The sequence below is a fragment of the Puntigrus tetrazona genome, chromosome 12 (genome assembly GCF_018831695.1).
Source record: "Puntigrus tetrazona isolate hp1 chromosome 12, ASM1883169v1, whole genome shotgun sequence".
NCBI lineage: Eukaryota > Metazoa > Chordata > Actinopteri > Cypriniformes > Cyprinidae > Puntigrus > Puntigrus tetrazona.
In genome coordinates, this window is record NC_056710.1 from 10504698 (window position 1) to 10520861 (window position 16164).

General features: G+C 38.4%; 1 protein-coding gene across 1 annotated transcript; it reads left to right on the plus strand.

Moving 5' to 3' along the window:
* The first annotated feature begins 3145 nt into the window (after nt 1-3145).
* On the plus strand, nt 3146-12295 carry jcada (junctional cadherin 5 associated a). The gene is made up of 3 exons (XM_043254025.1): nt 3146-3662; nt 5414-9435; nt 10189-12295. Exons 1-3 carry the CDS (start codon nt 3310-3312, stop codon nt 10221-10223), a joined length of 4410 nt encoding a protein of 1469 aa, XP_043109960.1. The 5' UTR covers nt 3146-3309; the 3' UTR covers nt 10224-12295.
* The last annotated feature ends 3869 nt before the right edge of the window (nt 12296-16164 follow it).

A 16164-nucleotide genomic window follows, 5' to 3' on the forward strand; every position in this document is an offset into this window, starting at 1 on the left:
ACTAAAAGTTACCAAAGAAAACAGATTCTGAGCGAAAATATACAGTGTGTTTTCATTAGGCTATTTTTTCTTTCACAAACACATACCACAAATCTGACTAAGTCTAAGAATAAAGAGTTGACACCAAACTGTCATGGCGGCAGCTCTGGGCTCCGCAGGCCTGCTGGTGAGGGGGGCGCGAGGCGGGCCAGATCTAAAAATGTGTGATTCATTTATGAGGGAAGGCAGTGCTGGCTCCACAGGCATACCTTACAGTCTAAAGAGGAAAAGAGTTCAGTCTCGTCTGAGGTAAGAGGCCCAAGGCCTTTATGGGTTATTTCTCAAGCATTTAGCTGCGAATAAATGATCTTACAGGAAGTGAATAGCACAAAGAGGTGGTCCTCGGCATTTATTGCTGGAAAAAGAAGTCTAAGGTTCTTGATATCTGAGTTGAATCAAATGATTCACTATTATTGTGGCGTTTTGGCACAGAAAACCTCATGACATCACTTGTCTGCCTTGCGATTGTTCATTTTTAGCTTGCGACATGTGTTAGCCATAAAGCAGGTCATTAATAAAAAAAGCAAAGTAGTCTAGATCACGTATCTCCAATTTTATGAATTTGCTCATGCTCTAAGAGGCAGTTTGTCATCGCTAAAACTTCAGCTGTGCTCTGAAGCGGGCAGACATTTCTATGCCATTTAAAGTCTCCATGGACCTGGCTTGAATCGTTTCCACTTTTTGCCCAAGTCTTAGGCTTTTGAATTTTGTCATGTTGCTATGGGATGAAGAGGCAAATAATGAAACCCACATTTTCTTCACGTCATCGAATAATTTGTGTAAAAATACTGTAGAATTCAATTGCAATTACTTTGTGACGTAAATGCAGATTAAAGATTATGATGACACATTAATTTATAAATGATGATGTGCACAAATACATAATTTATAATAAACACTGCAATATCCCATAAAAAGAATAATTTTGTTTTGATAGAGACATTAATGACAGCAGCACATCAGCTGACACGAACCAAACAAGTTTATGTAAAAGCTCACGATCATGTTATCCATCCATGTCCCTGAACAAAGGTTTCCCTTTTCTAATATGATATTATGACTTTAATATGAAGTATGGTGGGATTTTTCCTAAATTGTGGGGCTCAAATATGCATGTGTGTATTTGCAATTTGACTCTCAAATGTTTCCGAAAGACATAGCTAATGATAACGGATGCACTGATAAAACTCACATTAAGGGTTTTCCCTGTGGCACTACAGATGGGAAATATACCTCTCATTTTTTGTTTGTGTTGAATTTGTCTGTGCGAGTGTCTGCAAGAGGAGACACGAAAAGAGGAAAGAAAATAAGTTGGCATTATTTTTGGTGCTTCTTTTGACCTCTGCGTGTTCTAGATGATGCTGTGAGAGGAGGTTGTCTCCAAAGGCCTTTAATGGTGAATGTGGATCAGTCTGGAGTATCTGGGTTGGAAAGTGTGAAGATGTGAAAGTCATACCTCTGCTAACTGCTTCCTTCTACTTCTGACAAACATCATTTAGATCAAAACAGACATGACAGGTTCTACTTCCCTTTTCAGTAAATATAGCAGCATGGAAATGCTTATGCATTTCTTTCATCATGTGAATGTTCAATGCCATCAGTACAATCTCAACCCGTGACTTTTCACAACATGTAAGCTGTCACCTCATTTTTTTACCTGTTTCACTTTCAAAAGTCAATCCTCCAGTACTAATGGGTTTGAGAAAATCATATTGGCGTTCTGGCATTCTGTGAAGAGAGCTGTACGTTAGCCTACCAGCCTGACCTAATCTTTTGAAGTACTTCCTGGTATTTATATAACTATTATAAGGTTTATTTGAAACTAAGATAATAATAATAATAATTAATAATAATAATTAGTTTTAGCAAAGTGGTGTTGATAAATGTGCATTGATTCTTTTATAATGAAATAATCATGGATTTTTCCATAAAAGATTCTGCTCTAGCTTGTTTTAGGGAGATTACAGAATCATTCAGAGTTGTGGAAGTGGAAGTCTAAACATTAGTTTGGACTTTACCCTTAACAGATTAAAGAAATAACTGTAATACGTATAATGGTATTAGATTGAAGGCAGTTTGTGTTGTGTCCTGTGTGTTGTGTTAAGAGCAGGTTAGATAACCCCTCTTTCCTTAGTCTTGCTTAGACAGGTCCATTTCTGTCTTTTCAAGGCAGGTTTTAGTTTTATTGTTTGCTACAATATACTAAGTTCTTGTAAGTCTTCACTGGCGGACCTGCTATTGTTTATTCTAACGCTAACCACCAATTCGTACGTATTTTACATGGTGGTAATAATAATATACATAATTTGTACAAATTCTAATTTGTCACCTTGTATTTTATATAATTTTGTAAAACCTCACTCAGAAAATATGTAGGAATTACTGTGAGACCGGATTGTTTATTCTTTTGCATGTTCGCAAATAATGCTGATTTATGAGATTATGTTTCATCACACTCTGCTAAAATTCCATATTACAATGACAGTTATTCAATTTAGTTGATTATTGTTATTATTATTATTATTTCTGACCTTAACCAAAAACAAAACACTCACACTTTGCATGCAATTTATTTTTTTTCATTTAGATATTCATTAAACCATTATTTATATTTTTCTTAAAGGGCCAGTTCTGTCCAAACTGTAAGTGCATTACAATTTACTGAGGTTTATACTTTCAATTAATGACATTACTAATTGTCATTTTATTTAAATGGCCAATTGCCACAAATATCATCATAGTCTGTATAACTATTAGTTGTTTGCTAAAGTCTGGATTGTGGCTTTAGTTTTTTCCACAACATTCCACACCTAGGTAACAAGAAGTTTCTGAGCATGAGGTAGTCAGTCATCTGGAGAGATTTTCCTTTCTGGATGGAGAACAGAGGAGATAGGAGAAGAGGGGGCAGATGGGAGAAGAGAAGATTGGGTCAGTAGACAGACAGACCAGAATCGTTTCTCTCGTGGTTCTATCGTTTTGTTTTGGCTGTGAGCAGCAATCCTCTTATGAAAAAGACTGTGAGAGAGAATCATTTTAACTTCATCTATGTCTCTCTCTCTCTCTCTCTCTCTCTCTCTCTCTTTCTCTCTCTCCCTCCCCTCTGTCCCGTTTTCTTTCACAGCGATGGCCTCTCCTGTGCAGCTGTTCATGAGCTTGCCTCATCTGGACTAGGAGCGGAATTCATCTGACACTCACACAGGCACGCACACACACACACACACACACACACACACACACACACCACTAAAAGCAAAAACACACCGCTTAGCCATGTACAGCGTGGAAGACCTTCTCATCTCTCATGGATACAAAGTCCCTCAAAGGAACAGCAACAATGTCCCTGTCTCACATTCGTCTTCCCCCCACCCCGCAACCTATGAGAAATGTCTGCCGACACGAAGCGACAGCCGGTGTGAAATTGCTGAGAAGCGTAAAGGACACAGCGGCGTGAATGGCTACGAGGGGGACCATGTTTACAGCGGCGGAGGCATCAGACAAGCTCCTGCCAGGGGATTCCCCGGTGACGCCGAGAACAGGGTCAGGAAGCAGAGGACACAAGACGTGGACAACGGTAACCTAGGAGATGGACGTTTGCCTGAAGATAGCCTGACCACGGACAGTGGGTGAGTTGTGCTGATGAGTTGTTTTTGACCTCTTCGTCTCCTGCCCTGCACTCTTGTATTGCTGCTGTCTTCCCTTCTTTTTCATTCGTCCCTTTGATCAGAGGTTTAAGCTGTCTTGCATGATGAAGAGTGTTACGTAAAGGTAGGAGCTGTCAAGGACTTCCCTTTCGCACCAGGACAGATCCCAGTTTTTGCCTTTTCCTTTTTTTCTATTCCTCCCCTGTCGCCTTTCTCCATTTCTTATTTTTTTGTTTGCACTTTCTTTCATCCTCTGAAATCTTTGTACTTCCTACATTTTCATGTACTCCGTTTCCTCCGTCTCACTCATTTCCCTGCACTCTCTCCTACCTCACTCCCCCTGTAGCCAATGAATTCATTAACTATGTTTAGTAGATTTTGCAGTGCGGTTTTTATTTCCTCTCATTTCACACGGGACCATAGTGGAATAAACATAAATGTTGTCAGAAAGCCCGCAGCACCCCCTACTGAGCATGCTTAGTTCTGCATGCAGAGGCAGCAGTAAACTACATGTCCCATGAGCCCTTTGTCAGATCAATATTCCATTCCTTATAACAATCTCTTACATAACACCAGTATTAATAAAACATGATGAATATAAATGGGAATATCTGCATTTGCCAACCATATTGTCGCAGAGCAGCTTCAGAGAGAAAAAAAAAAAAAAGATTGTTTCATTTTCCAATCGGAAGTGTAATTTTTTCTTTATGTATGTTGATCAGTAAGTTATAATGTCCTTGTGCCATAGATTTTTTTTTTATGTCACAGATAGACAGATAGATAGATTAGATTAGATTAGATGCTATTTCTTTTGACATTATTATTGGCATACCATCAAGCTATAGTGCATCTTTGCACTTTAAATTAATTGCATGTCACACGGTTTGAGACTCAGCAGTTTAGGGCAGGAAGTACTTCCACAGCTGTGACTGTTACTAAGCTAGATAATCCTTCCATAAGGGCAGGTCAGGATTGTTTAACATGCAGATCATATGCTCTCTGCTGCCAAGATATTGGATGAAAGAACAGACCTTCAGTGCTGACTCAACAGTTTGCACCACACGCACTTGTTGTGTTCCTGCTTAAGAGAAAATGCTCATTCAACTTGGTTTGTTTGCACCTTTAAAGCCTCCCAATTTATTGGTCCCGTTGAGGTGCTCTGCTTTGTAGACAACACTGTGAGCATACTTTTCCCCCTCTTAGTTTAATGTACATGAGATGTTATGAACACAAATGTGTTGATTGTTATCCAGTTTTTGCTTCAGGACCCAGGATATAAAGTATTATATACAAGTAAATGTAAACTAACAAAGCAAAAAGTAAATTAATTAAATGGACAAATACAAATTAATTAACTGTTTCTCAAATGCATACATTTAAATACGTTTGATTATATGCATGTCCTAGAAAGTTGTGATTTTAATCTATTTACCATCAAGTATATACATTTTATACGTTTTATATGTTATATATTATTATGTAAAATTGTTGTTTTCAGTTACAGTTTCTATTAATTATTTCAGGTCATGATTGCTAATGAAAGTTGAGAATATGAAGAACAACTATGTTTTTAATAATTTATCTTGTTATTATTAATAACAATAAATGTGTAGAGTAGTTAAAAACTCCTTCATCCTACATCCTCAAGTCAAAAAGGTAGTGCCTGTTAAAGTATGGCTTATTAAATATATCAACTGACCTCTATTTAATTTCATCTGTATGTTTTAATGCAGGTTTTTTGAGACCCACAGAGGAATACATTCACAACCTAGATCTGAGCAGGATGTGTCCTACTGGCGAAGAAGAGGTCAGGACTTTAGTGTGCTTTTGGATTATGCAGACTTCAGGGACCCACGTGGAAGTGGAGGAGGGGTTCCCAACAAACCAGAAGGCATGCAACGGAGACCAGAATCTGCCTTAAGCACAGAGGAACATAACCGTGAAAGACAACGACGGGCAGAGAGTGCACGTGCCAGGGAGAGAGAGATGGCTCTGCACCAGTGGAGAATTGCAGCTGAAAGGAAGTACCAAAGTTTGGGAACAGAGGAGTGGCGCCCAATGACCAGCATGAGCCGCCAGCCATCCGAAAATGAGGTGGCACAGGAGCAACGCAGGCCACGAACTGCAGAAGGAGCTGTTCCACCTAGAACCAAAAACAAGTCCCAGTCACTACCCAGAATGGCTCTTCAATCTGAAAGCCTCCAGTACTTTAGCATACCAACTGCTGGGCAAGACTCATATGGAGGCTATAAGTTAAATGGCCATCATACACGAGACCCTCATGGACGGCATCTTAATGATGGGGAGAACAGGCAGCGGTGGACTGACCGATCAGGAGCGCAGTCCGCACCACTATCAAAACCCAGATTTAGCCGACCGCTCAGACCTCCATCTTATGAAGTGCACCAGCAGATGCGTGGGAGCGCAGAGATGCTCACGGGGGAGCCTGCTCCTCGTGCAAGAGACAGAACTCCACTGCCCTTCTCAAGGCAGGAGTACTTTGTACAAGAACTGGCTGGATCTGGTGTGGAGCCCCCCGGTTATATCCCTCCTCCATCCTACAGGAGGCAGCCTGTAGTTAATAGAGGTCACAGAACTTATCCTATCTCTATGGGTAACCACCAATATAGAGGTGACCCATATATGCAGGGTTCTGCGATGACAGAAGTGCAGGAATGGTTTATAAGGCAAACTGGGATGGCTTGGCCAGATCATTACAGGGATGGAAGGAGAAGTATGCCCTGCAGGAGACAGGCGTATCCAGGCTACAGTGAAGAACGAATGGGTAATGTTCAGTACATTCCCTTTGACGACCCTCGTGTCAGACACATTTCAGGAGCAGGGATAGATGGAAACTCGTTGACGGATGCAGACAAAATCAGAAACATCAGGAATGAGATTCCGGTCAACCTCTTATCTGAGAAATCTAACGACAGTGCCTTTACTCTCACAGAGAAATCCTTTGACCGCACTGAACCATGTAAAAGCAATATAAGTGACTCTGTTAATGAGGACAGTATACACAAGGAAGTGCTGAAGGAGACAGAAAGTTCAAACACAATACCTGACCAAAACTGCAACAGGCATCCAGCTACCCATGGAAATATAGTTGCTCTTCAAATGACAATGCAACAGAACTCAAACCAGGGTTTGATTGAGACAGTGACACAAGTAAAGAAATTTGAGGCAAAAACTGTGTCTGAGAACAAGAAAAACTCCAAGAAGAAGCTCAAAGAAACAATGTTTTGCCTTGTATCTGTCCCTATTAGTATGCAAGCTAACAAAAGTGTGTCTGACCCAAATAACAATGAAAAATTGACAAATTCAATAGAAAACACAGTGGGGCAGCATGACAACCAAAACCTTTTAAAAACATCAAGCAAAGAGAAACGAATACAGTCCAGCAGCTCCCCCTCTATTAAAAGTTCCCCTCTGAGGAAAGAGACTGTAGATACAAGGTCCCTTAATCCAAGCCAAGACAATGAATTGTTCTGTCCAGGATCCTGGCCTGGAGATCAGTACAGAAACCAGGAAACTCAGACGGGTTCTCCAGAAGTATCCAGAAATACCCATCCTCCGACAAATGAACATTCCTCCCCTTACACGATCACTGATAATGAAGGTGAAACCAACTGTAGTGCCAACTACGGATATCCTATGATAGGTCAAAAGGATCTCAACCCTTCCAGCAACAGTGCATTCTCCCGAACTAGAACTGGAAGTAGTTCAAGTATAAGGAGCCCAACTCTACCCCAATCATCATCAGTTCCGCCATCTCCAGACCGTCAGCCTTTGCTGAGAAAGACAAACCAAACAGCAGATGGTCAAGAAGTTTTTGGACAGTTCTTGCTAAAGCCAGTGAACAGACGAAAATGGGATGCTATCGGGGAGCTTGAGTCTTTTAATAAGGAGATACAGGATCATACTGGGAAGTATCCAAATGTTGACCAGAATATAGAAGAGCTGGATGAGGCATTGAATAGTATTCTAGAGCTGAGTGACTCAAGCAGAGACATCAATAATACAAGACAGGAAACCACCACCCTCCACACGAAGAAGGAAACTGACCAGCAGTCACATATAGTGCAGGTCACAGAGACGCAAATGAAAAGCAATAACTTAAATGTAATGTCAGATTCTGGGAACAGAGGCCATCCAGAATACAAAAGTATAAAAAGTTCCAAGGCAAGGGTGAACTTGGACAGCCAGAGACAAAAAATACCCATCACTAAATCTGATAATTATGTCAGCTTTGAGATTCTGCAGAGGGGAGACACTGATCCAGCAGTACATCGGCAGGATATCCCAGTGCCAAAAGAGTGCTTGCTTAAGGATGTTGGTTTAACGGTATACACTGCCATTCCAGACACTGTGACCTCTGGATCCCCTACCTGCTTGAGTCCTGAGTCACCTATGTTAACTAGCCCCTCTGACAACTCAGAGATGTGTGAGACTTTGCAGATTACGTCATCAGACAGTAGCGGAGATTTAAGCAGGCACAGTCCTGAGTATGCTGAAGGTACTCAAAGCTTGAACAATAATAATGCCTTCAACTCCAAAGCCCCCAACAAGAAGGAAGCTGGGGAAAACCCAGATGTTACAAGGTCCTCACGTATACATGTGATCAAGAGTCTTCATTGTAGGTTTAAGGCTAATTATGAAGATGATGATGATGATGACAATTGTTATTCAGATTATTTAAGTTGGAGTAATGAAAAGACCTTGGCAGATGAACACCTTGAGACTCTTCTGAGTCAAGAGAAGGCCAATAGTATGCAGAATGAAGACCTTAGTAACCTGTACCAAGTCCAGTGTGCCAAAGGTATTCCTGAAAATGAATCCATTGAACAACGGGCTGCCAGAATACTTGGCATTGAAGTGCCAGTTGAAGCTTTGGTTGTTGATCAGGATGATGACAAACTGGTAGAAAGAAATTTGAAAACCACAGATGTTCCAGAATTGGCAACACAAACCAAAGAGTTGAGCTTAAATGAGGACAAACAGAATGTCAGTAGAGAGTATGAGGAAGTGCCAGACAGGTCTATGGAAAGTCATGAAGATATGTCAGAGGTAGGATTTGGAGGAGATCCAGAGTCTGGAGAAGATTTACTTAGCGCTGAAAAGCATAGCCAGAGAGTCTCCTCTGTGTTGGAGCTGCCAGAGTTTCCTCCAAGTAACTTATGTTTGTCGCTTCCACTGACCGAGGATGAGGAATTGACTCTTAGTGTAGGTGGGGGAGAATGGAAGGAGACAGTTAATTCTGAGATAACAGAAGTACCACATGACATGCAGGCATATTGCCCACCTCCTCTGTCCCCCTCATCCACAAATGATCAGGCATCCCTGGAGTACACCGTCTATGCAAAGGAGGAAAGCTGTCAGTCATTAGTGAGAACTATTACCAGGATCACCTTGGCCAAAGAGACAGGCTTAGAAGAAAAGGGAGGAGAACTAAAAGAGTCAGTTAAAGGGGATGAAACATTAGTGGAAAAGAACCAATACAGTGAGAATGCAGTCAGAGAAAACAAAGACACGTCCAGTTATATGCAAGAAGAGGATGAACAAGCTCAGGAGGAAGTTTCAGCTGAAGAGGTGATACTAGCAAGATCAAGGCAGTCACCAAAGTCATTGGCACGTCCAGTCCCACAACCCCGCAGTGGCATGGTAGCAAAGAGAGAGATCACTCTGCCACAAGGATTCAGCATGGATAATACAATGTCTGCAATTGAGGATGATGACAAGCTGTTTATTTCAGGTCAGTACACTGAATTCCTGAATTTGTAAGACTTACGGACTACGTGTATAGTAAAGGCACACTCCTGGGCAAAAATGAATAAATAAATAAAATGTTTTTAAGTTGTTTTTAAAAACAGTTTTAATTGCATACTTTACCTTTGAAGAAACGATCAAGAATTAAGCAAATGCACTCCCTAAAATTAGGTTGCAGAATATGGGAAGTTTGATTCAGAGATGTTCAGTGGAGTTGTGTGAACTGATGGATCCTGTTAAAACGACTTGTACGTTTTTTTTGTCCAAGAGTGTACATATAAATGAGCAATTTTTAACCAGTCTGCTTTTAATATTTAATACCCTAATACATGCCACCTTCAGTAAAACAGAAAAAATGGACAGATAATCAACTTTTTCTAGGAAAAAAAGGAACATGTTTCCCATTACATATGAAAACAATTACATACATATGCATTATGAGGTGCCAAGCCACAAACTGGTTTTAATGCTTTACGTAATAAGCAGTGAGTTTCTTCACCACAAGAGGGAAGCGTGGTCTGATTTATCATACTTATTGCCAATGGCAAATCAGCATAGAATAAAGGATCAAAACAATCAATGCAAATTATGTTATATTTCTCCAAACATTTAGACTAAACTCATATTGTCAATCTACTGTTAGACATATATTGTAATATATTAATGGTCCTTTACATGTCTGTTCTCTTGTAATGATTTTAAATGAAAAATGGCTAATATAACTTGTGTTTGCCTTCAGATGCATATGACCCCAGTCGTGTGGAGAGAGTCTGATCTTGGACACCATCCAAGCAAACTCTTTGACCTTACAGGAATACACGATGTAAACAAACACTAATCTGAAACTGGACATGATGCAGGCATGGACTCAATTTATTAATGCATAATCACAGAAGTTCATAAGCAGGCAGATGGACTTCATGCCACATATTAAGACTAATTTTCAGACCTTCTATGGCCTGTTGATGGATGAAGTAGCAAAGTTGTTTATCAAAGAGATATGAATGTATCAAGTAAAGCTCAGACATTACAAAAATAGCTACAAATCGGTCTGTATAGACTATAGTTTCTCTGCACCAGCAAATGCTGGAGTTCTGTCGGACTTTCACAGAACACAGTGTCATTGTGCCAACAGCGACAAGAAAGACACAAAAGCTTGCACTTCTCATTTTCTGCAGTATTACCAATGAGAGAAAGGAAAGATGCCTTGATGTATTAAAGCAATGAACTGGACTGGCGAGGTAGCAGCTGAATCGGTGACATTACACTGTGCTTTTAATCACAGAGAAATATTTTTGTAAGAAATGTTAAAAGGAAAGTGTGATTATCTGTTTTACAGGTGGGAGAAACCATGCGTGTCACTGTGGTAAAACTGCAATATAAAATCATATTTTTTGCAAATGGAATAGGCTGCTTTTACCCAAATGAGGCAGCTAAGAAGAAAGCTGCACAGAGGCAAAGATTTAAGAATATTTTGTGTGAAGTCTTGGTCTCTAGAAACTTTAATCTTAACTGCAGTGTCTTCAATAGTCAGTTCCCATAGTTATTGCTTTAAAATGACTTCCTTCACTCAAGATTTTTATATATCTCATATGCAGTTTGAGCTTTTCAGTGTAGCAATCTGATAATGTATCATCTCATCACGAAATGCAATCAAAAAAAAAAGAAAAATGTATTTATTTTTATCAAGCTATCAGTCTGTACAGATGAAAATATATATTCAAAAAAAGTGTTTTTATTTTACCTTGTGGGTTTGTTTGCTTGCTTACAATCATTATGGATATATCATATCTGAATATGTCTATTAATCCTGTATTACTCGGACAATGAATGATTCTTTTATTGTGCCGTGTGGCGTGCTTTTTGTTGCACAAATGTCAGAAAGTGTTACATGTGTTTCTTTATGCACATACAAAGTATTCTGCGTTTTAAGTCCAATATCAATTCTGAAAGCTAACTCCTATTGTGAGTATATCTACGGGACGTAGTGCTTGTTAATCACTTTACCCTTGTAATTGTTCGGTTGCTTTCTGTTATGACTCAACTGGATACGCTTCCTCAATGTTATATCCATCACATAGTTTTATAAATGCAATCAAAAGTGCACTAAAATGAATTTAGTATTTAGCACATCCAAAAACTGGCGACAGCGGCCAAAAACTCCAAAATAAAGTCATTGCATCCATTTACTCTGAATATAGTTATTGTTATGGATAAAGAGTGCAATACCATAATGTTATTATTGTCAATATATCCCATAAGCGTAATAATAAACTATGAATTAAAGCAGATAAATGTTCTATAATCAGTGGATGGTTAGAAAAAATATAAGGCATAGCATTCATCACACTTACTTTTTGTAAGTTAGAATCAAGTAATTGTTGTAAGTAGTTCTTGATTGTTTCTACCATTTTGTACAATTTTGTTTTTCAAAACGGATGATTATATTGTTGCATATAACGTATATGGCATTTAATATCTTTTTCTATTTTCATACAGAAACTGTACATGATTATTTTGTATTGGGTTGGAATTGATTTGCCTTCTCTGCATGATATAAGAGATGTAAACTGGGGTCAGGAAAATGTTTTGCATACAACTGCATTTGGTACCACATTAAAATTATATTCATTATATTACATGGTGCACATTTTTATCCTGCTAAAAAAATGATATTTAAATTCAAAACAAGCTATTTTTTGAATATTTTACAGAAAGGGAAGTATTTACTGTGCACCTCAGTACTTGTGTCTTTGAAGTATTGGGTGAATGTTGAATGAAATGTTTGAGAGGAAAATTCTTTGTATATTATAGCAGATTGCTCATTAATAAACTCCTTGCATGGACTGTTGTTTTTTATTTTGATCTTTTGGTTAATTTTGACAACATGAAAAGGAGAAAGAGTTTGAAAAAAGTATTTCATCTAAAAAGTTTTATGAAGGCTCAAGCATAAAACTATTTACATTTCAGGACTGGTAACTTACTCTAACACAAAAAATGACCATTTTGATTTACAATGCGTTCGATTAATGTATTAATAAAGTCGAATCCTTTCTGGATACAAACCTATAAATGATAATCAAAAACATTTGTTGAAGCAATAAAGAAAACCGTTTTCTCATTATCCTCTCATTATTCTCATTTCTCATAAATCCTTTATTTTGAGCCATTTAAAACTGTTCACCGCTTTTCACTGACAAGTTTGTTTTGCCATATTGTAATAAATATTTGATATTTATTCATTTTGCAAACTATCATTTTATATGAATCAATATTGCAATTTATCAAATGTTTTTAATTATTTAATATTTAATATTTTTATATTATATTTCCATTGCCTCCAAATCAGTTAATTAATTAATAACTTAATATTTTAATTAATTAATTAATGTTTTCTCCAAAGCCAAAGGAGGATAAACGTGGGATCCCAGACCACCCAATGCAAGCAGTGTATCCCCTTTACTATTTTTGGACATCTAATGTTATCTTTGTAAATCATGACAGTTTGACGTGGGATATGGGAAATGGATCTCACAGGACCGTTATCGAGCCACGATTATTGAATTGACAAAGAGGACGTGACGGCGTGAAATTAAATTAGCAAATTCGGCCTTCAGCTAGAGCTCTAATTTGCCAACACTTACATGCGTAACATATATGATGTGCAAATGAGTTTATGAACAGAATATGCATGTTTGGCTCATTGTAAATCTTTCAGCTCTCCCTTTGTCGGTCTGTCTGCCTCTCTCTCATGCCGCTCTGTGTTATTTCAAAAGGTCAGAACCATAAATCGCCAGCCAAGTTCAATTAAAGTCACAGGCAAAATTGTCAGTTGATGAGTGTTTGTGGGTGTGTGTTTGCATCTCCGGTTACAGAAAGAAAAGGTTAGGCTAAAGAATTACCCTTCCCCCGAACTGAAGCAGAGCCAGTGGCCTTTTCCAAGACCGACCCTTAGTTGAGCGTTCAGTTGGCGGCAAACTGCTATGAGCTCATTCCAATTAGACACAGGGAAAAAGCTGCTTATTGTCAGCGTTTAACTAATACGTTTGATCTCACCACCTAGCAAACCTTTCAGAGCAATCTCGGATCACTCACTCATCACCGGTAATTGAGGAACTGTTTACTGTCAGCACTTCAATCCAGATCCAGATAGTCATGCAACTGAATACATGCATCCTACCCATCATGTCCACGTTGATTCAGTCAGATTCACTACCAAAATGCGTTTAATGTTGGATTGCTGAGTGGTTTCTTGTCCCAAGCCCTGGCTAAGGTTTAAAGTGATTATACTTGTGACAAGGGTAGACGGTTTACTGTTTACCCCTGCCAGACTTTTACTTGGTAGCCTTCACAAAGTAAAAAGATGAAAGTGTGCCACTGACTAGTGACTCTTTCATCAAAAGCATGTTTGAAATCAAGCCCGGCTCCACAGGAGGGTTTTGCCAACCTATTTATGAGCTTGGCCCCAGCGCTAAACTAGAACCCACCATTTAACTCAAGTCTATGGCCGACAACAGCTGAAATCTATGTGAAATATGAAGTGATAAACCATTTAACGCTTTCATTTCACGTCCCCTACCTTCTGCCGATTTTCCCAAGGTGTCAATCAGTAGCCTACCATCTTTACTTCCAGTCCTTTGGCGGTAATTAAACAGTCTTAAAGCGCTGCTAAGTTTTCCTAGTTTGAATAACTTTACATGTTACTTTACATTACTGCCAGACTGTTCGTTAGTGGGAGTTTGTAGTGACTGTTTCCAATAGGTGGCGGCAAATAGGTGGCGTTTTGCATGATTAAATCATTAAAAAAGTCCACTGGTTCGTTCAGAAACATTCATGCAGCGACGAAATTCAACGGTTTAGTGAGTCATTGAATCACTTTGTCGACCAATTGTTCAAAAAAAACGCTGATTTATTTTGTAATGATACACCAATATGATGCTCGAAATACTAGATTATTTGTGTTTTGCTAAACAGGGTAAAGATTACTGGCAATAATTTTATTAAATGTAGGACACTCAAAACGTATTTATTTTTATTAAATTGTTGTTGGATAATAAAACGGGTGACTAGTTTACATGAGATAAATTTCTTGCTCTTACTATTCAGTATAAGCTATACTGAAAGATAAATATAGTAGGATAGGATAAAATATAGTCTGTAAGTATATAAGAGGTTTTTGCATACTTATTATATTTGCCTTCAATGCACTTTATAAAAATGTATTAATATGCAATTTTTTAACTAACTGTCATGTGGACAACATTAGTATCATGGCCTTCTTCTCTGAATCACAATAATAGCGAACATATTTTTGATTGATTGCAAATGTTTAATGATTACATGATTGATAATTTACCCACTTCAAACTCAAATTCACTGGTCAGCTATCTTATTTCATAAGGTATCATTCGATATCTTTGGCTATATATATATTTTTTTTAGCAGTAATGATTCATTATTAGCATTATTAGGTCACGAATTGCATTAAATCCTGCTGTCTGCATTAACAGATTTGTTTTAGCACCAGTCGCCACTGGCTATACTAATACATACATTTTTAACCTGTTACCAAATAGTCACATTGTTTTTTGATAAACACATTGTAGATATATAATCACTATAGCTTAAATGTGAAACGGTCGAAATCGCATTTTAGTTTGTTTAGGTTTGTTGAATAGGCTTTAGTTCTATTAATAGCTCACCAATGCCTTCAACCATTTGAAACTAGACGGAGGTCACTTATCTCACACTCATTCGCTCTGTTATTGGACCTACTCGCCAGTTTCTCTCTCCCCTTCTGTAATGTTTTTGTTTATATGAGTGAGTGGGTGGATGTCTTTAAATTATTGAGTGAGAGTAACCGGAGGCCACATACAGGATGAGATCTTTTTGTATTCATCCTCTCAATGGGCTCGACTGAATAATGCATGTCTGAGAGTCATATGAAAGTAGAAACTGGATGAGAACATTTGACATGAACATAATACAGCCACGGGCATGTTATAGTTTAGCAATAATGTTATTATGATGTCTAACTCAATGGGTGGGGGATGGTGGTCATATTTGAGGCCTTTTGTATTCTTTTCATTTGCTTTTTTTTTAGGTAAACACAGGCTTTGTCTCAGCAAGGGAATAAAGACATCTGACACCGCTCAGCATGAGCGTAAAACATTTACAGATGCATTTTTACCAATTTGTATTATTATAAAGACCATTTGATGTGTTTTATTGCAAACTCAGTCCTTTTAGTCATTTGAGGTTTTGCTGTTGTACATCTGTTTTAATACATTGTGTCAGGACTGTTTTACACGTAAAGGTTTTTTTTTTTATTATTATATATATATCTTTCTCTTTTGTTCTAACTCCTCAGGAAACTATTCAAGCTGAAGGCTTAGTTTGTAGCTGCAGCTTATACAGAGTTTTGGAATAAAGGGCTTTGTTTTAAGATCCAGTATAAACTAGGGTTCTTATCTTATTTTCTCTACAAAACAATCAAAGCCTTCGCGCCATGTGAGATTAATGGATCATAAAGTTGGAGATGAGTGTGCATGCAAACTGCCAAGGACAACCGGTCAGCAAGATATACTCCATCAAGCTTTGTAATTCTCCGGTCAACTTGAACCCATGATTCATGGTTTTCACTCTCAAAAGACACATTTTCCCTATTATCTGGATACTGTAGTATGGTGAAACGCGGCTCCATTGGGTTTTTTAT